Source organism: Lissotriton helveticus, chromosome 1_1 (genome assembly GCF_964261635.1).
Source record: "Lissotriton helveticus chromosome 1_1, aLisHel1.1, whole genome shotgun sequence".
NCBI lineage: Eukaryota > Metazoa > Chordata > Amphibia > Caudata > Salamandridae > Lissotriton > Lissotriton helveticus.
The window spans coordinates 2,018,116,228-2,018,138,862 of NC_136057.1; the positions used below are offsets into that span (position 1 = coordinate 2,018,116,228).

At 44.2% G+C, this 22,635-nt stretch overlaps 1 protein-coding gene across 1 annotated transcript in view; it reads left to right on the forward strand.

The window, feature by feature from the left end:
• TTLL7 (tubulin tyrosine ligase like 7) overlaps nt 1–22,635 on the forward strand; it is a 1,017,987-nt gene that overhangs the window by 433,302 nt on the left and 562,050 nt on the right. Inside the window, exon 9 of the mRNA XM_078659263.1 lies at nt 20,965–21,181. Within this exon, the coding sequence (XP_078515389.1) occupies nt 20,965–21,181 (217 nt within the window). The remainder of the gene's footprint in view (nt 1–20,964; nt 21,182–22,635) is intronic.

A 22,635-nucleotide genomic window follows, 5' to 3' on the forward strand; every position in this document is an offset into this window, starting at 1 on the left:
ATCAATTCTGAAGGCAGGGTGCTTGGTTTCATGTGAGAGGGTGCCCATGCATGAGCAGGACCCCTCTTCTGCCTTCGGAATCTATTGTCTGGGGCTGTTTTGTGATGCAGCCAGACCACATACTCTTAAGTGCATTATAACCTTGCGGCACATGCTTACTTTGGGATGGCTGCATGAAAACAAGTTGTGTTTGGTGTCAAACACTTTGGAATCCTACCCCCCACCCCCCCTGCCAGTCCTGGCACCGGGGGTAGAATTCCACCCTTCTAGAGGGAGAGACATGTACACACAGGTCTACCCGATAACTAGTATAAAGAGCCCTGGCATCACAAAATGGTTGCTGCAGCCACAGATAGGAGTCTGGTCTCCTGGTGCTGATGGAAACTCCGGCAGGGGAGGCCTGGACAATAGGTTTCCTGTCACAGGGAGGTGTAACCACCTCCCAGACAGGCTTTAGTGTATTGGGGCTGGGTGGGGCCCTCTGAGAGTGCTTTGAAGTCTGCACTGGGGGCACATTTGGTGTGCCTATGCATAGCTCAGTTCAAACCGGTTGCAGGGGCTACCAGCCCCTGCTCTGGCACGAAACTGGACAAAGAAAATGGGTGTAGCCACCCCTCTCTCCAGACCCTCCCATAGGTGCGTCCCCAGAGTATGTCCAACCCCTTTCTTAGGTATAAGTAAGGAACCCCTGGCAACAGGATTTTAGATTACACCTGGACGAAACTCTGAAACTGAATCCTGGAACTTCGACGCTCTACTAAAGACTAGAGGATGGAAGAATCTCCCTTGGGGTGAAGGAGTGGCTCCCATGCTTGGCAGACACCAACAAAGCATCTAGCCGGTCTGCATCTCCGAAGCTCCCGCCAGACTCCGGAGTATTTGCAACACAGGAAGAGAATTTCCAGACTTCACAGAGGCCGACCTGATTTCCCCAGCAAAGCTGAGACTCGCAGCCCTAGTGAGTGACATGGAACCAGAACCCCTGGACACCGTGCACATTTGTAAGTATATTGACTTCTCGACGTCTCTTGCTGTTGTGCTTTGGGTTACTTATAGCCCAAGCCCCGAGCACCTACTGCACCGAAGATTGTGGGCCTACACTTCATGAGAGTTCCATGAGCCCGCTTCTTGCATTTCCGCTCAAGGCTCCTTCGCGATCCCTGGTCCATCGACTGGTGGGTCCCTACGAAGGCAACTCTGATTTTCCTTGGGCTTCCCTGATTGCACCAGACGTGCCCTGACTCTCCACCATGTGGTGAGTCCCTTGTACCTTGCTGGTCCACACTGAAGCATTTCTTTGATTCCTGCGTGGGTTGCTGTTGCCAAGGCTTGTTTGATCTAATCCAGGCACCGACACAGCAGCACTCAAAATCCTTTGTGGGATAGCTCGATTTCAGATCCTGGTTGTCGTCAACGCCTCCTGGTCCTCGTGGCTGAAGAGTCAAGCTTCACCTCTTTCACCTGAAATCACCCGACATCGGTGGGCATTCCACTATCGTGCCCCTGTTCACTGGCAAGTGACCCAGACTCTGTCCCCTCTGCTTTTAGGTTTTTCTCATCTTCGATCCAGGCTTCGATCACACCGGACAATTTCCACTTGGACGGCAGCAGCACTTTGCAGAAGATCGCCATTGAAAACGACGACTATTTCCGATACCAAAAGACACCTATGCACCCGGCTATCCTGAGTGAGGTAACACGAGTACTCCGGTGCTCCTGTGGGTGTTGGCCCTAGAACCCCTTGAGTCTAAAGGGGTTTTCTCAAAGTCCTCTCCTAAGTGTCCCTAATCTTTAAATTTCCAACTGCGACTTTCCCCGTAGAAGCTAACGGTGATTCGCTGCTGTGTTCTAACACTGCATGCGTCCCCCGTGGGTCCCCTGTGTCACTACCTTGGATGGTTTCTTGAGGGCCAAGCGATTCTACAGGCTCTAGGCCTTGTGTCTAGTCAAGTTGTGGTTACTATACCACTTTCTTATATGGTTTGGTACGCCCCTAGGGCGCAATGTATATTGTGCTAATTTACTGGGTGATATTAAGTGTAACTTATGTGTTTTGACCTCTAGCCTCATAAAGAGACTAGTAGGGTGTGTTTAGAATAAATACATATATTTTATATATATACCTGGTGTGGTTCTCCTTTCATTTGGTCATTCAAGAGATTATAGACTGGTAAAACAACTGCTTTACATTCCTTCGAGACTTAGCCTGAAGGCTGCTCTCCATAGCTGCCACTAGGATAACTTTCAATAAAGGTTGTTGTTGAAAAGAAGAATGACACAGGAAATCTTCAGTAGCAATCTTTATTGACCATCCACTCTCCAGCTCGCCAGCCAACTCCTGGTTCTCAACATTCTAAGGTGAGCTCTCGTGGGGTGTACCAAAAGGGACACATGGTAGGGGTGGACTGGAATGTACCATTGTAAATTAACTACAACACACCTCCCTTTCTACACAAAAACAAGGTAATGGAATATATTACTACAGAGGTTCTCCTTTCATTTGGTCATTCAAGAGATTATAGACTGGTAAAACAACTGCTTTACATTCCTTCGAGACTTAGCCTGAAGGCTGCTCTCCATAGCTGCCACCAGGATAACTTTCAATAAAGGTTGTTGTTGAAAAGAAGAATGACACAGGAAATCTTCAGTAGCAATCTTTATTGACCATCCATTCTCCAGCTCGCCAGCCACCTCCTGGTTCTCAACATTCTAAGGTGAGCTCTTGTGGGATGTACCAAAAGGGACACATGGTAGGGGTGGACTGGAATGTACCATTGTAAATTAACTACAACACACCTCCCTTTCTACACAAAAACAAGGTAATGGAACATATTACTACAGAGGTGTTTATAACAAGGAGAAGTGTTCATGGTTTAAGAATATAACTATTAACACGATAGTAGTATCACATTTCAGAGAGAAACTGTCACCATGGGTAAAGAACATAACTAAACACGATACCATTATCACATTTCAGATCTTAGAATTTTATCACAGCTCCACCATTGTCCATTGTCAAGCTTGACAACATTTATCTGAACTTTAGTAATACGGCACGGAGGGTAAAACTTACTCTGGGTGTGCCAGTCTTTCGTGTCTCTCCTAACCTGTACCGCATCCCCAACTTTCCAACTAGGTGTCTTTACACAATGCTTTTGATCGTTCTGCTCCTTGTAATCGGCTTGATGAGAGACTACTCTTCTCGCCCCCTCTTCCCAATCAGGGTTAGCTTCTTTACCTCCCCCTGGCCAGCTTGGGTTGAATTTGGTGCAGGGTTCTCTTCTGCGAAGAGAGACAAAAGGGTGAAATTCCTGAAACCAGTTTCGGGGAGGTGTGATACGCCCATAGGCAGTTCCTTAGATGGTGCTCTACATCGTGACCGTTGGCCACAGCCAATTGAATATGTTCTTTGATCATTAAGGGCCAGATGCATCAAGCATCCATTTTGCGATTCCTTATTAGCGAAAAATAAGGAATCGCTAATAAGGAATAGCAAAATGGAATGCATCAAGCAATCACTACATAAATAGCGATTCCTAAGAATTCCTTAATTGCGACTCGCAAATTGCGAGTCGCAATTAATGAATACCTCCCCATTCATTCCTATGGGCCCAGAGGCCCATAGGAATGAATGGGAAGACAATCTCAATTTGCGAATCACAATTAGCAATTCGCAAATTGAGATTGCGAGTTCAAGGGTGCAGGGGTGTCCAAAGGACACCCTGTTGCACCCCTGATTTTGATCTGTGCACATATGTTGCGCACACACATGCCCTTAGGGCATGTGTGTGCGCAACATGAAACTTTAAAATATGCACAAAAGTGCATTTTTCTAAGTTTTTGCAAATTACCATGAAGTTGTACTTCGTGGTAATTTGCGTGCCCTATTAGCGAATTCGCTATTTTTGAAACTTTCATGCATTGCATTTAAGGAATCTCAATTTGAGATTCCTTAAATGCAAACAATCGCAATTTAGCGAATTCTCTATTAGCGATTTTTGCATTTGGGATGATGCATCCCAAATGCAAAAATACCGGTCGCAAAGGGGCAGATTCTGAGAATCTGCCCCTTTGCGACCGGTTTTTAGCTTGATGCATCTGGCCCTCTGTTGGCACGTTCGACTAGGCCATTGGCTTTTGGGCAATACAACGCCGTTAGCTCATGCTTTATATCCATGTTGGTTAGAAAGTCCTTCATGGCCTGCGACGTGAACTGAACCCCCATTGTCCGTGACGAGAGTAGCGCGTATGCCCTCTTTGAAAACACTTTTCTGAGGAATTCCAACACTGAGTTGGTGTTAACGCGATGCACAAACTTCTGGGAGATCCAATGTAAGGTGTAATCAATTAAGACAAGCATAAACCGCCTCTGAATACCTAAGTTGTCCATGGGCGCAATTATGTCCATGGCTAGCTTGTTCCATGGGTTGGTGCGTATCTTGACTGGAGAGAGAGGGGCATTGTGAACGGCTTTCGACTTGTCACTCTTTGCACAGCTTACGTAGTCCTTGACTTGTTCCGTCATGGCGTCCATCATAGGGAACCAGTGTGTGGCTCTGATTCTCTGTTTCGTGAACCTGCTCCCCAGGTGTCCTTTGTGCGCCATTTCTTTTCCTAAGTCCTGTAGGTGGTATCACCCTACATTGGCCGTAGACCTTTCTCCCAATGATACTCAACTCGTTCCTGATGTCCCAGTATTCTTTCAGTTCCTCCTCGAGTCCATTCCTCTTGTCGGACCATCCTTTTATTATGGTGTCTTTGAGTTTGCGTATCACCACGTCTTCCTCCATGAACCTATCCCATTCATCTTCTGTGATGGACGGGTTGTCTACTGCCATAATGGGATTATCTTGAGATTCTTCTTGGACAACATATTGAAGAGGAGATCTTGATAAGTAGTCCGCGATCATATTTTCGGCTCCAGGTACATACTCTACCTTAAAGTTGAAGTTCTCCAACCCTAATATCCATTTACTTATAAGTGGAGTGCCGTTTTCCATTCCTTTCACCGTAAAAATGGAGGTTAGGGGTTTGTGGTCAGTCCTGATGGTGAAAGGCAAACCCCAAAGGAAAAACTTGAAATGTCTCACTGCCCAGAAACAGGCCAGGGCTTCCTTCTCAATTACGTAGTAGTTTTGCTCTGCGTTGGTGAGGCATCTGGAAGCGAAAGCTATCATCTTCTCTTCCTTCCCTTCTTTTTGTATGAGGGTGGCACCCAACCCTTTATTCGAGGCGTCTGTGGTGAGGATCGTTTTCTTCCTGTTATCAAAAATCTCTAGCGCTTGAGAATTCAAGATTTCTTCTTTCAGCTCATCCATGGCACTCTTATGCTCTTCTTTCCAGATAAAATCAGAGTTTTTCTTCAGGAGACTACGCATCGAATCACATTTCGCAGCAAAGTTTTTGATGTATTTGGCCATGTACTCCATGAGTCCCAGGAACGATTTGAGTTCTTTTTTATTCTTCAGGTAAGGAGCATCCTTCACTGCTCCCAACAAGCTGTTTTTAGGTCTGATCCCCTCCTCCGATATAGAGTGTCCCAAGTAGTCTACCGACGTGACTCTTATTTTACATTTGTTTCTCTGTACTGTCAGTCCTGAATCGGTGAGCTTCTGGAACACTGCTTTGAGGGTACTGTCATGTTCTTCTACACTGCGACCGTACACCAGGATGTCGTCTTGGAAACACATCGCCCGGTCTACTCCTCTCAGGATTTGCTGCATTATCTTCTGGAAGACCGCTGCGGCCGATGCCAGGCCAAAAGGCATCCTTCTGAACATGAATGCCCCTTGGGGAGTTATGAAGGCGGTGAGTGGCCTGGAATCTGGGTGAAGATCCACCTGGTGATATGCCATCGACAGGTCAATCACACTGAAGTACTTCGCTTGCCCCATAGTACTGAGTGTTTCGTCTGGGTGCCTCTCTACCCAGATGTTTTCGTTGAGACTACGAAGGTCTACACATAACCGGATTCCATCACCATTGGCTTTGGCTGCGATTACCGTTGGGGCCAACCATTCTGAGCCATCCACAGGTTGTATGACACCCATATCACACAATCTGTTCAGCTCCTTTAGCAAAGGTTCCCTCATGAGTTGTGGTACAGGGCGCAGCTTGTGGACTACAGGCTTGGCATTCGATTTGAGTTTGATTCTATGCTGGAATTCATGTAGGCAGCCAAGTTTTACTTGGAATAGACCTGGGAACTCTTCACAAATGGTATCTCCACCATGGGCCTTTTCTGTAAGTAGTGCTTGTTCTTTGCTGTTGGGGTCTAGGATGATGCCTAAATCCTTCTGCTGCTGCCATCCCAGCAGGTTAGATCCCGACTCAACTATATATATCTTACCATATGTTTCTCTGTTCTTGAATTGTATTCTCATTTCTTTCATCCCCATGAGTGGTATCGATTCCTTACTATAGCCAGTGGGGGAAATGTCAGGTTTCTGTCAGGAGGTCACCCCTTGTTCTCCCATACTTTCATAATCTTCCTTGTTGAGTAGCGTGAAAGGTGAGCACGAGTCGGCATACATGGTCACACTTTTATTGTTCAGTAGAACCTCACATTTAAGATAAATGGCATTGACAGAACCAGCATCACTTTTGAGCTGCAGTACAATTTTTTTTCACCAGCTATTACACATTTAACTTCTTTGTTATGCACTCTTCCCCCTTTTCTATCCCCATCTCTCGTGTGGGGATCCCCTTCTCTGCATTCCCTGGCAAAATGCCCCCTTCTGCTACACTTTTTACAGGTTACGTTCCTAGCAGGGCACTGAGGAAAATTAGCAAAATGATTGCTGCTACCACATCAAAAACATTTTAATTGAATTTATTTGTTGTTAGTCTTCTTACCCACACTTTCTTTACTTACTAATTTGCAACCTTCTGATTCTTCATCATTGTTGTTGACAGTAGCCACCACCTCACCACTAGGCTTCATTTCCTTGTTCGATAGATTTCACAATCTCAACCGCTTCTCTCAAACCAGGGTTCTTAGCTAATAGCTTTTCTTGAATACGAGGGTTGTTAGTGCAACGCACTAATTGATCCCTTATGAGGGAATCAGTCATGTCGCCAAATTCACACAACTGTGAAGGCCCCACAAGGCAGCAACATAGTTTTGGACAGACTCTTGTTTCCCATGCACTCTGTTAAAAAACTGGCGTTCTAGTACAACATTTATCTTATCTCCAAAATGCGTTTCTAATTTTTCTACAGTGCACATAAACAAATCAACATCTCCCCCTTCCTCTCTCCCTGCAGGTTCAGGCAGAGTCTCATATATCATCCTTCTGTGAACCCCTAAATTGTGAAGGAGGATATGTGGTTTCCACAGGGAAGTAAACCTTTCCCGACTAATGGCAATGATGTATGATTCAAAAAGTTTGAACCACTCCTTCCAGCATATTTCTGGTTCCCCTATCTCATTTAGGAAGGGGCGTAGTTGGCTCATGCTCGCCTCTGCCATCATGGATACAAAGGTTAGTGACGGAAAGTGAGCACCAGGAGGAGCAAAGGTAAGGAGGCAGGAAAAAATGCAGCAGACACACAGCCTAAAAAGGGAAAAGTAAGGATAAGGCAAGGGCAGGTAAGAAGGAGAAAAGAGCAGAGGAAAGCACAGGAACGAGGGACCACTAGTAACACGGACAGCCAGCCGTACTATAAAGTGTTGCACGTGCAGGATCCAGAAAAAGCAGAAATCAAGGGTAGTGCCCAGAAACTATGAATAGCGCAGGAGGATAGGACATGGAAAGGCTCAGCCACTGTGAGGAGAGAAATGCCCACACGGAGCCAAAAAAGGCAACTCCTCTCCCTTCCCTTAAGAGAATAACGATAAGGTAACACCCTAATAGTAGGGGATGACAAAGGGTTAAAAAGGACGGCCTAAAATGCAATTTAACTTGAGCAAACGCCCCTACAGTACCTTAAGTTCACGGCTCAAAATGCAGTTTAAATGGAGCAAGTGCCCCTACAGTACCTTAAGTCCAATTCTTATAATGTATCCAGGCACAGGGTCAAGGTCCGCTGCCAAAAATGTTTCACAAAACCTGTGAACACCAAAAGGAAGGTGTTACCTACAAAATGTCCGTGAGGAAACTTGAAGCACCCGCCTAATTAACCACACGGGCGCACTATGGAGTAAGACGGAAAATCAGCTGGTGGAATCTTCCTTATGTGTACACCACCGCTGACAGGAACTGTGAGCAGGAAGTTCGCCGGTAGAAAAGAAAATTCCTTTGTTGCAATGCTCACCAGGGTAGATGCTCCTCAATCGGCGCTCACTGAGGGAACACCTGATGTACTCCACAGCTAGTCCAGGAGGGAGTCCGATAGGAAACCGGAGAAAACATACTCTACTCTTGTCAGTTGCAGCCGGCGGGAAGGATCTTGGTAACGCGAACACCTGCTGGAACGCTCCGGAAAACACTCTTGGAGCCGACAGGCAAGAAAACCACCACAAAGGTGCTTCGTGGTTACCAGAAGGGAGTAGCACACGCTGGAATGCTCTGGAAACCCTCTAGGAGCTGACAGGCAGGGGAAAACCCTCACCAGCGTGCTCCGAAGTGCCAGAAGGAATTCCTGACAGTGCAGCTCCCCAAAATCACGAGCCGTGACTAAACCAACATGAAACTTGAAAGTAGGCACCGCATCAGCCACAAGCACAGATGTAACTGACGGCGGTCAGAGGCTGCTGACATGAAAGTAACAGCTGCGCCAAATGAACAAATGAGTGTACTATTCATTGCTGGCAGCGTCAAGGCTTGCTGTTCATCAAATATACGCGGCAGGAGCAGTTCCTTGGAAACAGCACTCCTCACACGACAGCAGGCTGGTTCCGTGTTGACATCCAGTGAAAAGCAAGGAATATCACGATGGATGTGCAGGGCGTTCGGCAGTAAAAGATATGGGTTTGTAGTAATTCCGCTGACAGAACGTCACTTCTTGAATGTACTTGAAGACACTCCACAGGAACAATCGAGACCTCAGAAGAAAGTAACAGCGGATAGATTGGAGAGAGTACACAAAGGGGAGATGGTCAAACTGCCCCCTTCGCAGTGGTCGTCGCCAGTGTTGAAAAGAAGAATGACACAGGAAATCTTCAGTAGCAATCTTTATTGACCATCCACTCTCCAGCTCGCCGGCCAACTCCTGGTTCTCAACATTCTAAGGTGAGCTCTCGTGGGGTGTACCAAAATGGACACAGGGTAGGGATGGACGGAATGTACCATTGTAAATTAATTACAACAGTTGTCTTTAACCTATCACCTCTAAGGGGTTGTTTGGACTGGTACAGGGTGCCCACTATAACTAGTGGACAGCGTATGCCAGGCCAACTTCTCACAATTAAGCCTCCATATTCTCTCCTGTTTTCTACATTTTTGTTTTTCTAGTCGGAGTGCCTCTGAGTACCATGGCTCTGAGGGCTTGGTTCTCTTATATTCATTAGGTTTCCAAGGGGCGAAATGTGAGACGGAATGGTTAATCCAGGTCAAATAGTCCTGGGTAGCCATTTCAGGATCAGGTAAAGGTGGGAGTTGGCCTTCAGATAGTTGGGTTTGAAGATGGCTAAAGTTTATGCTCTTCCATGCTCGGTAGAAGGTTGGACCATAAAGCAAGTTGGTAGTTGGGATTGCCTTGGTATCTCTGAACTCAAAGGGAATACACCCAGATACCTCTGTATTTTCATATTATAGTCAGAAATGCAAAAACCAAGTGCCTATAGATTTGTTATGCTAATGCCAATGTAATTTGTAGAGGTGTGCGTCTGTCTTGCCTCTTTCTGAACCTCTCTAGCCTCTTTCTGTAGCTCACTCTGTTCTATCTGTACCTCTCTTGCCTCTTTCTGCACTTCTCTTCCCTCTTTCTGCAGACCACTCTCTTCTATCAGCACCTCTCTTGCCTCTTTCTGCATCTCTCTTGTCTCTTTCTACACCTCTTGCCTCTTTCTGCACCTCTGTTGCCTCTTTATGCTCTTCCCTTGCCTCTGTTTGCACTTCTCTTGCTTCTTTCTGCAGCTCACTCTCTTCTTTCTGCACCTATCTTGCCTCTTTCTACACCTCTCTCGCATCTTTCTGCACCTCTCTTGCCTCTTTCTGCACCTCTCTTGCCTCTTTCTGCACCTGTCTTGCCTCTTTCTGCGCCTCTCTTGCCTCTTTCTGATGCTCTCTCTCTTCTTTCTGCACCTCTCTTGCCTCTTTCTACACTTCTCTCCCCTCTTTCTGTAGCTCACTATCTTCTATCAGCACCTGTCTTGCCTCTTTCTGCACCTCTCTTGCCTCTTTCTGCATCTCTACTGCCTCTTTATGCAGCTCTCTCTCTTTCTGTAACTCTCTTGCCTCTTTCTTCACCTCTTTTCCCTCGTTCTGCAGGTCACTCTCTAATTTCTGCACCTCTCTTGCCCTTGGGGAGGGTGGAGGGTGTGAAGAGGGAAATGAATTGTTATAGTTTAACCACAAGTATCAGCATATTGATGTAAGTTATATGATGAGCCTGACTACTGATGCTGTAAAATCAATAAAAATGTTTAAAAAAAAGAAAAAAACTTCCGGACCTCCAACTATGTGCATATACTGACTTCCAATCTTTTGAACTCTATTCTGGAATTGCCATTCATTTCAGATACATGCCGGGTTTTGTGGAATCAAGTGTGCGTTTGCTAAAAACTCCAATACATAGAATTCCCTGCTCACTGCTTCATCTCCACATTTGCATGCCAAGGGTTGCTGGAGGAATTTGGTACACCTGTGGCCAGCAGGTACTAGCCTCCTGACACCTGAGACATATGATCACAGTGCGCTCTGTTAAGCCCCATGTTCCTTCAGTCCAGCAGTGGTCATTGTAGCAATGTTCTTTGTTTGACAGGCCCCTTGTTTCCAGAGTTCTTCAACTTTATTTAATCCTTGTTTCCAGAGATTCCTGAGATGGTGCTAAATTCTTGTTACTTGAGCTACCCCTTTCTGTGGTCCTTCCTTGAATCCTGAGCTGTAGTGTTTCCTTGTTGAATTGGTACTGCCTGCAGTGCATGCTTAATTACTGAGCTAGGACTATTTAGTACACCCTTGAATTTTCACTCCTTCTTTATTTATCTTTTTCCCAGTGCCGATCTGCTTTCCATTTACCTTAGTTCTGTTTTTTTAGTTTGCTACCTTCCTGTTCCCCCTGTCTCTGCTTTTTCCTCCCTTCTTTACTGTTAAGTACTCCTCCTTGCTATCTCCCTGTCTATCGTGACAGCGCATTTAAGTTGTTCTTCTATGTTCTTCCCGCCTTGCGTGTTCCTGTTTGATCATTAAGATTTGTGGGAACATTTGACTATCTAGGTGGGCTTTCTTGCCTACTGTGAATATTGTCTTTGTGTTCATTTTATAATATAACCAAAGGTATCAGCTCCACATACTCTGCCTTTGCATGTATGCCCTTTATATGGGCTTTTAGAATCCGTATCTGTAACAGCAATTGTGGGCAGGGATCTTACTGAGCTTCAGCGTTACTATGTAGAGCTCCCAAGTGCTTTACCCTACATTTCCTCTATTGTTTATGTTGTAATTTGCATGGTTTTAACATCCTGGGTGTTAGTTATTCTCAATTGTGAATTTTCTCTTTAGTGTCTATTCTTGCTGAGCTTTGACTTTTTTGTTCCATGTGCAGAGCGTCCCCATTGGTTCCAGAAGATAATTGAGTTTTTGAGTGAGGGTGATGAGACCCTTCTCAAACAAGAACCATAATCCCCGTCAGGGTAAACCACAAAAAGTCACTAAATTAACCTGTGCTTAACCCTGGGTAGCTTGGTACAAAAGCAGTCAGATTTAACAGATGCAATGTGTTAAGTATTTATGCAGCCCTCAAATAGTTATGAAGTGAAAACACAACACAAGAAAAATCCCAAACCAATTTAGAAAACTAGAGTACTTTGTAATCAATTATTTGACACCAAAATGACAAAAATCCAATCAGTAGAATCAGAGTTATAATTTTTTTTAGGTTTTTAGTCAAAAGATAAACTAGCACCTAAAAGATCAGAGCGCAGACCGCGGACATCTAGTCGTGTGCGACTGAGTCAAATTCCAAAGGAGGGAGCATCATTGTCGGATGACCTTGGGTTGAAACCACAGTGATGATTTCTGCGTTATTACTTAGGGGCCGAGTCCGATTTCGGTCGGAAGGGCTCCGAACGATGGTCGGAGCCCTTCCGACCGAACCGGAACGTGTCACACGGATTCCTTTCCGACCAAACCATTGTGATGGGCTCGGTCGGAAGGAAATCCGATTTTAATTTCCGGATTGCGGACGACCGGCTCAGAGAGCCTGTCTGCTGTCCAGAAATCCCTCAGTACTCCCCCGTCCGCCTCTTTGCAACCGAGGGAGTATGATGGCAGTTTTTTACTGCCTTTTCGTGCTGGTTTTTCCAGCACGAAAAGGCAGTCGGAAACTGTCTTTGGGGGCCCCCAGTAGGGCCCCAATGGGTGTGAGGCAGCCGAATGGCGGCTTGGGGGCTCCTATGGTGCCCCTCTGTGGATCCCTGCACCCGGTGGCAGGCACCTTGGGTTGCCGGCCACAGGGTGCAGGGATGAACTGCACCCCTGCTTTTCACATTGCAAGCATGCTTTCCGCTCGGAATGCATGCTTGCTTTATGAAGTATACAAGTGTGACAGAAACCCTGTTTGGTCGCATCGTACTAGCAGGGCCGTAACCGATGACAGCAGGTCGGTTGGTTACGGCTTCTGACCGATGTCAAACAGATCGGAATCGGCCCCTTAGTCGCCAAAATGGAACTCAAAAACCTTCAACAGGACGAAGCAGAGGACTGTAGCCATAGACAGTTCCACAAGGCCGGATACCCCTTCTCCCCCAGTCCTGGTCCCAATTTGCATTCTTAATGGAGGAACCCTTAACAGGTTTCGGCAACTGGAAACTCCTAGACGGCCTTAGAAAACATTTAGGCAGGAAAATGCCAACATTATAAAAGTGTTATTTTCAAACGTATAATTTAAAATCTGACTTCGGCATTAAAGAGGTTTTCAAATTACAATTAATTTTTGTCCAAACGTAACTTTCCTATCTGCTTCCAATCGAACCTTAGCGCTTATTAGATGTATTAGGTAACCCAATGGTATCCAATGGGAGAGTTAGGCCTTGCAATTGTGGAAAGCAAATTTAGGAATCAGTTTTTTACTACCAGGACATGTAAAACTTAAAAACACACTACTTACGTTGTAAATACAATGCATCCTGCACTATGGGTTGTTAAGGGCCTACCTCAGGGGTGACTTAGATTTATTAAAAAGTAAGGGTTAGGGCTGGCAAAAGGTATATTTTAACAGGTTGAATTGGCAGTTTAAAACTGCACTACCGTCTACAATGGCAGGAGTGAGACATGTATTAAAGTGCTATTTTGGTGGGTGGCACAAGGAGTACTGCAGGCCCACTAGTTTTTAATTTGCATATCTTAGGTGCAAGTACTACCATATACTAGGTATGCATGTGTGGCTGAGACACTCCAACAGCTATTGACACACCACACAGACAGACATCCACTCACACACTCAGGCACTCACACACCCACTGACAGAACCACTCACACTGATATATCTACTTACAGACTCACTCAGACACTTGTACACCCACTCGCAGATGCACTCAGACACTCTTGCACCCAGTCACAGACCCATTCAGCCACTCACAGACCAATTCAGACACATTTGCACCCACTCACAGACCCACTCAGATATGTACACCCACTCACAGACCCACTCAGACACTCATGCATCCACTTATAGACCAATACAGGCACTCACACACCCACTCACAGATCCTCTCAGATACTAACTTACCCACTCACAGACCCACTGAGACACTCATGCACTCACTCATACTCCCACTCAGACAATTATGCATAAACTCACAGACCCACTGAGACACTAATACACCCACTCACAGACCCGTTGAGACACTCACTCAGATACTCATGCACCCACTCAGACACCAATGCACCCACTCACACACCCAGTGAGACACTAATGCAGCCACTCCGAGACCCACACAGACACTCACACACCCATTGAGACACTCACTCACTCACCCACAGAGACACTCACTCACTCACCCACAGAGACAGTCATGCACTCACTCACACACTCACTCTAAAAGCTTAAAGGTTACAGTTAGGAAATAACATTTTAAAAACCTTAGAAATTCCCTCAAAAAACCAAAGGTTTCAGTGATGTTATAGTTAAGAAACAACATTAAAAAAACCTTAGAAATTCACCGATAAACCAAAGGTTACAGAGATGATATAGTTAGGAAGTAAACTTTTAAAACACTTGGAATTTCACTGAAAAACCAAAGTTACATGGACTTTATATGGAGGCTCACATTTCACTTGTACAAAACCAGTCAGTGAATAATAAGAGTTATAGTTAGCTGAGCTGACTATAACGTACGCCCCCTCAATGCACTGCTTATGACCTTACATATTACATCACTCATGACATGGTCAGTGACATCACTCATGACATCTCACATTTTCTCAAGTGTGACTGATAAACAAGTAGTGATTATTTAGGCAGCACTGTAGGTTAAGGCGTAGACTCTGTCTTACAGTTCAGCCTGCATTTACCTATAATTACATATGGTACAATGTACTTCTGCCATACATTCGTCGTAGAGGAGATATGTGAATATATAGAAGATTGAAGCTAAAGACCAAATTCCTTGATAAGGTCAGTCAAGGAATTCTGAGGTGATACCCTTTTAGCATATTGCAGAGGGTACTTTATTCCTTATAATACATGGTCACACCATCAACCTTCTGACAAACAACTTAAATCTTTGGTGTCTTGCTCCTCTGTATGAAAAGAGATGTTTTGGTTATAAGCATGAAAAAGAAAAGCAGAATATGCAATGCAACATTAAACACACCCAAAAGCATTTAGCAATTTGTTGCAAAAAAGATATTAGAATCAGTTTAACGTAAGTCCGATAAATTCTGCATCTCTGAATATGTAGTAACAGAGTCCACCTTCACTGTAATTTCCAATAATATACAGAAAAATACAAATTTTGCAATAAATATCTCCTTTCTGCTGATCACTTCATTTTAGAAAAAATGTGTCAAAAAATTGATATCCAGTTCTTGTTTTCGTTGTTTATATTGCCGCAGTAATAGTGAGCTGCCTTTCCTTCTTAGCTCCTAGTTCTGTTGTAGACTTTATGATGTCACAACTTAGTTTTAATAATTTATCAGGACAGGGTTTCGCACTGGTGGCGCACTGTGCAACAATCTTTGTGGTGACCTCGTTCTTCACGAATTCCCATACTACCACGCTCCAACAATGCCCCTTGTATCTCCTCTCCATAGCCCCTATCTGACATATATTTCATTTTTTATTGCGCTCTTCATTCACTCACACTCAGTTCTGTGATCTGCATAGTACACGTTCATTAACCCTCTGAGCTACTTAAGGATGAATCGAATCTGCCACTAGTCAAAACTCAAACTCTCCCCAGCAGGAACATTAATCACCAGAGTTATCTTGACATTTTGATCATTGCCTGAAAACATCCTAGACATGCAAGGAACTCTGCTGCAGTGCTTTTAAACCCATAGGTTATTTTGAAATACAGCACCCACCCCCCCTATTCCCAGCAAGGTCTGTGCCAAAAACTGGCACTGTTTATCATTGTTGAGCAGCTACAGCACTTACAGTTGATTAGAGAGATCACTCGACTGTAGAACGGCAATTATAGACAAGATTGTATACAGAAATTGTACGCTCCCATAATATGATATGCAAACCCGACATGTTTTAGAAGGTTCATAAATGATTATTAATGTGTGCAAAACGCTGCGCGATGAAGTTGCACGTGTAATTCCAACTGCCTTTATTCTCTAAAAACTGGTGACTTTATGAATACTTTCATTCTGGTTTACAAAAATAAGGTTTGAGTGCCCTCTAGTGGTTCTCTTTCAAAATGCAGTACTTTCAGCTATATAAATGAATGGTGAGTAAGGTAGATTGTATATGCCTAAAGAACAATGCTCTATAGACATTTAGGCGCAAATAAACGATATCTATTTGTCTTCTCTGAATAAAATGCTTTGAACCACAACAGGCATATTTTAGTACTTACACATTTGAGCCAGACCCATAAATCAGTATTTAACTTTGCGTTTTTTCAGGGAATTTCTAGCTTCTTTTTTTTATAATATACTTTATTCCTGCCTGCACAAGGCCTTTGGATGTGCTTAATTGGTGATAGCTGCAGAATCTGTACTCATGCCAGTCCCTGCATCTAACCCGCTGTGAGCCGCCAACACCTGCCTCTATAGTATTTGGCTGTACACAGTAGTGGTAGACCGCAGGGCGTGGCCTTTTACCGGGCCCTACTCCCAATCCTCTGCAGCACTCAAACACTGCTGCACACACCCTGCCCTGCAGGACATTTGTTTGTTCCCTTCTCTGTCTTTTTTTCTTTGCCTCACTCTTTCTGTATGTCTTATACCCTTTCTGTCTTTTTTAAAATCTTTAGTAAAAGTTACAAATCAAATTCAGTTCAAGGTTTTTTCGCACAATGGTGGACGATTCCACCACTTAAAATAGAGGTTTGCACAATTGTATTGACTCAAGAAACACTTAATGTTTCCTGCATTTTTTCTGATGTGTTACTCAAGTTTCCCATTGTACTGGGTCTCCCCCACTCCCTCGGACTCACCCCCTCTCCCTCCGCCCCACCTCCCAAAAAAACCCACTTCCGTGTAGGGCTGAAACTGTGTCTAGTCCTGTCGGTGCTCAGCACCAGCATTTCTGAAAAGCAGGTGCTGAGATGGGTCCATATCGAGCTCTCCATTTTTGCCCTCAAATGAAAAAAAAATCTTGCGTCTCCAACAGTACCACTATTCATTGTCTGTGAGGTAACTTCAAAGATACTCTTTATAATTCTTTCAGTCTCATAATTTTAGAACTGAAGCATTTTCAATATTATATACAACGAAGCCATAGTTGTTGCTTATTTTTCTTATGCAACTAACAACCATTGACAAAGCCAATGGTACTGGCATGTTGTCGGTATAATGTTAATTATGTTGTATATGGATGCAATGACAGAAACAGCAAAATCCCAGTTGGGTGGCACACTACGCTAAGCACAAATGTTTGGCTTAGGCGTTTTTGAGCCACACGCTTAATTACATTGGCCACACCCCATCCAATGAATCAATCAGGATTTGTAGAGCATGGCTGCTTCACCTGTGAGGGAGTTGAGGCGCTGTTGGATCATCCTGCTTGTTCTCCTATTGGTTGAACATCCAGGTCTTGAAGTCCTTCCTGAGTTGCTAGAGCGATGGTGAATCTCTGAGGTGCAGGCAGAGGTAATTCCAGTTCTTTGCCGCCAGATGGGAGAGGGAGCAGACTCAGCTGTTTGTCTGGTGGATAAGACGGGTGGCATCTAGGAAGAGGGATCTGGATCTGAGTTTCCTGGTGGACTGGTGAATAATCACGCATTTGTTGAGGTATGCAGGTCCATCATTGTGTAGTGCCTTTTATGCGTGGGTGAGTAGCTTTTACTTGCATCTCTTCATGACAGGTAGCCAGTGGTGTTTTCTGTGGTGAGGGGTTATGTGCGTCATTCTGAGGAGTTCGAGGATAAGCCTGGCCACTGTGTTCTGGATCGTCTGGAGATTATCCATGAGTTTGGTTGTTATTCCTACATAGAGGGAATTGTCATAGTCGAGTCTGCTGGTGACGAGAGCGTGCATGATAGATCGTCTGGTGTTGGTCGGGAGCCATCGGATAACCTACATGAGCATTCGGACCATGAAGAAGAAGGCGGTGGCGACAGCGCATATTTGCTTCTTCATGGATAGCCGACTGTCGAGGATGATGCTGAGCTTGAAGGTGTGTTTGTGGGTATCGGGGTTGGGCCCAGCTCCGGGGGCCAACATTCTTTGTTCCAGTGTGTGTCCTTGCCTTTCTGGAGATGGCTACTTCTGTCTCGTAGATGTTGAGTCTGAGATAGTTGTTGTTCATTCAATTGGCAACCTCTTTCATGCATCTTTGGAACTCGTCGTTGCTGGTCTTTGGATTGTTAGTCAGAGAAAGAATGAGTTGGGTGTCGTCGGCTTAGGAAAGGATGTTGAGTCTGTGGCTTTTTACGATGTTGGCTGGGGGGTCATGTATGTGTTGAAGAGGGTTGGCCTGAGAGATGAGCATTGATGTACACCACAGGTGATGTTCTTAGGGAGCGTGGAGTAGGGAGGGAAGATGATTTTCTGTGATCCACTCGAGGGCTTCTCCTTGGATTCTGCTCGAGCCTGCAGATCAGTGTGTGGTGGGATACTGTGTCGAAAGCTGCAGAGAGTTCAAGGAGGTTGAGTGCCACTGTTTCTCCCTGGTCTAGCCGCAACCAAATGCCATCTGTGGCTGTGACTAGAGCTGTCTTGGTGCTGTCTCAGTGATGTGGTTTGAGAGACCCCCCATTAGAGCTGTCTCAGTGGTGTGGTTTGAAAAGCCCCCCAGTTTTTTCATCCCACTTAAAGCCCTGCTTCCAGGGTCAAACAACTTTCATGGTGTCTGCATGTTGCTGTGGGCTTCCCACAGTGAAAAGTTGTGAATCTCAATTGATCTACGGTTTTCCAGATGGGAAAAAAGCCCTTCTCCCGGCAATACCATTTGTCAAAAAATTCTAATGTAATTGGCAGGACTCATGTATCACTGAATCTCAACCTCAGATGGCATAGATAAACAAGTGTTAGCCCTTTTAAACCCTTCCAGCAATTTTTTAAAGTGCTTATATCTCATAAATTACTGTGCCGTGGCCAACCACCGTGAACTGGAAAAGGAAGTGTACAGCCTATGTAGAGAGTCCCTAGAACTTATCTTGTCTCAATTTCTTTGTCTTTTTGCATACCTCTCCATCCCCTAAAGTAGCTTGCCATTGAAGAGGCCAGCAAGAAGCATGAGAAAATATCACAAAAAATAACAAGCACTAGTAAAGCCAATATATTTGATGTGTGTATGGCATGTGGCTTGGAGGTTTCCATGCTGACGTCAAACTCATCAGCTTAGCCTGTGATTGTCTCCTTGGCAGCATTGGAGAGCAAGCCAAAACAAAAGCTTTTTAAAATGGACACTTCAAATTTATTTTTTCCAGCGTCCATCTTCCAGATACTTTTGTTAGCCCTCCTCATTCCTTAGTGTCACCAGGCCATTTGCTATTTATTTTCAGGTATAAATTAGTTTCCCATTCATTCCAATGGACGACAAAGGACACACTTAATGAGATAACCTCCCAGATCACTGGGTTCCACCTAGGATAAATTGGCATCAGTACCTAGGTATAGCGGTCCTTCTGGGGCGGCAGAGGCTTTGTTGTGGGAGACGCAAAACCCCGGAATAATTCTCCCTTCAAATCTATGTCAAATCTGCTGGCTTTAGGAAATCACTAAAAGCCTGGCTTATTATGACCTGCTAAAAATCTATCCGGAATCCTTTCTTTTGTGGTTTCTCAGCTAGCACCAAGACGCCTGAGGGCATTCGAGCGCTTAACAAGACCATTTAAAGAAACATAACATAACATAATGTAACGTAATGCAACATAAAAAAAACTGACAAAATAGTGAAATCAAAGTACTCCTCTGGGCTGATTCGCGATGTGATTGACAAATCTCACAAAATATCTGAATGTTCTGGAGCTAAAGAAGCCAGTGACTGGTGCAGGCTGACTCCAAGCTCCTTTAAGGATGTATTGAACACACTTTCTTCCATTTGAATGGCACAAGTGCTATACAGGTCAACTCTAAAAATATCAGAGGACGAGGGAGAGGAAGGGTGGGGAGGGAAAAACAGGAGGGCACTAGACACAGTGCTGGAAGACTATCAGCATAAAGTGGCAGCGGGGACCTTCCTGTGGTGAATAGTCCTAGAACCCTCAACCCAACTTATATCCTAATCATTCTAACTTAACTCGTCGCATAGTTCTTGCCAGCCAACCCACCTAGCCATGTCCCTCTAGATTGTTATTAGATCCCATGTGAGGACAGCATATTGGTGCAATATAAAACACATAAATAAATACATATATAGTAAAACAAACATGGAACGTTTAGGTTATTCTTCTTCCACTAATTACAGTTTCCATAGAATGGATGATTGAATTCAGGTTTGATTATTAGATTATCTATGTAGTTATTCCATTTATTAAATGCAATGACTAACCCTTGAAATGGAAACTTTTAATTACTTTTAAGACAACGATGTTAATTATCAACAACTCTGTTATATATGTAATTAAATATTCGCACATATAGAATATATTTAAATTGAAGTAAAGTTTGCAAAAAATATGCAATAATCTGTATTCAAGGTGTTGTCATGTGTTAATTAATGTTCGACAGACACTGTAAAAATACATAATTCATTCATTCCTTCAGTACATTTTTGAGAGATAAACTACGGGTGTGTTGGCATCATGGGAGATTTTATCCCCAGTGGTGCAGGAATGTATACATTTAGGAGCTTATTCAGGCTGTGAGCAAATAATAGAAAAAATATGGCCGGGCAATTACTCAGCAAGTTCACTATGTGTGCGGTTTCAGGTTTCTTTTGTTAAAACCACACAGTGATGCAGTCAACTTCACAGAAAAAGATGCAGGTTATCACAGGTAAAAATACACTATTCTGATAAACATGCAAAAATAAGCAGCAACAGTTTTTAGCGCATACAAGTCATTTATTTGTTCAACAATCAATATGTTGAGGTGGTAGTGAGTGACTGCATGTTAACGACTCCTGTTTTTGCATTGGCTTCTAGATGGGCAGTTTTTGAAACACAAGGGAAACTGAGGATATTGTTTCTTTGGTGCAATAAAACATGTTGCAATCACCCAATGTGTTTCTCTACTCTTTATTGTGTGGCCACGTGCAGGGTGATCTTATTAATCCCCATCTGTTTGTATGTTTTCACAGGATCTCCTTGAAAAGAAGCGGAGACAGAATACAGTCTCAAGAGCACTTGATCGTGCAGGAGTACCTTGACAAGCCTTTTCTCATGGAGGGATACAAGTTTGATTTGCGGATTTACATTTTAGTGACCTCCTGTGACCCACTGCGAATATTTTTGTATAATGATGGACTTGTGAGAATGGGTACTGAGAAGTATTATCCTCCTAGTGAATCAAATTTGGTAAGTGGAAATATGCATGTAAATGGTAGCTCCTTACTCAAATATATAGTATACGTTTCACATTTAACTGGTATGCTAAGGAGCTGGTGGGTAAAATATTTCAGAAGATAATCGCTGAACGTCACTTTATCAATAACATTGTATTGTCACAGTTTAATTGTAGGAAAGTGGATTATTATGCGTTGTGGTTTTGAGACCTCACAATGTAATAATGTCGCAATCTTAAACAAGTCCAGGGAGGTTTCTTAGAGAAAACCTTTAGCTCTGTCCTAGATAGCTCTAGTACCGAGCAGTAAGGCTTAATTAAAGGGACAACTGTAAAGCAATTAGAAGTACCAAAACACAACTGGTAAGTGTCGAACTCAACGTAATAAAAATCCAACACCAATTTATAGGAATATTGTGTAATTATCTCTTAAATTAGATACAAAAACGACAACAATCTAGTGAGGGGAATCAGAGATGTTATTTTTTTTAAAGTAAGTGAATTCTTCTAAGTTCTTATAATATAAATCTTTGTAATATGCGTCACATTTCCTGAGCTAACGAGATAGCATGACTACCAGTCCTCTCTTAGACTGGCCACAACAGGTTAGGAGCCAGTCACGTCCACTATGGCCCAGGGAGAGTTACCTACCAGCAGGTTCAATGTTCTCACAGAAGATTTCACCTGGATCGAGGTTCCAGCAAAGAAGTTATCCTGATCCTGGGGATGCAGGATCCTGAGAAGTTGCTAAGAATGCCGAAGATACTGGAGCTGTGAAACAGACGCAGTGAGTGTTTCTGGGGCACCCTGGGTCCACAAACTTCAAGGGTTGTCTCCGGGCTCGGGACTCGATCTCCCACTATGCCCCGGTGAAGTTCAGTGCAGTTCCAGTTGCTACTGATCGACTGGTCTTCATTTACAGTGGTCTTCAGTGGTTGTCCAGAGGTGAGTCTCTCTTTCTTGCAGGAGGACCATGGTCCACTTTGACGATGGCGTGGGTCCCACAGAATAATCTAATTAGATAATAATCTCAGCTCGCACTCTATATTTCGTACAACAGAATTAGTAATCGCTATTAGTATACCACTGGGCTCTCTTACCTAATTTCTTCGCAAGTCTCCCATGTGTACCGGGCTATAGTATCAAGGTGTCGTGTTCCGTCACCTAATTTACTTTTAGTCCAAATTCGTGTCACATTTCAACCTGTAAAAATTATTGTAGTCCTTAGTAGTCTAGTTAGACATTAATCTCAACTCGCACTCTATATTTCCTACAACATAATTAGTAGTCGCTGTTAGCATGGGCGTCCGCAGGGGAGGGCAAGGGGGGGCACTTGCCCCCCCCTGGAACACCGGTCCGTCACTATTGACAGCCCCCACAGTGGTGTTTGTCTGCAGGGCCGTCAATTTTAAAAGCGTGAGAAAGCGCTTGCAATGACGGTCCTGCTGATGGGCAAGAGAGAAGGTCC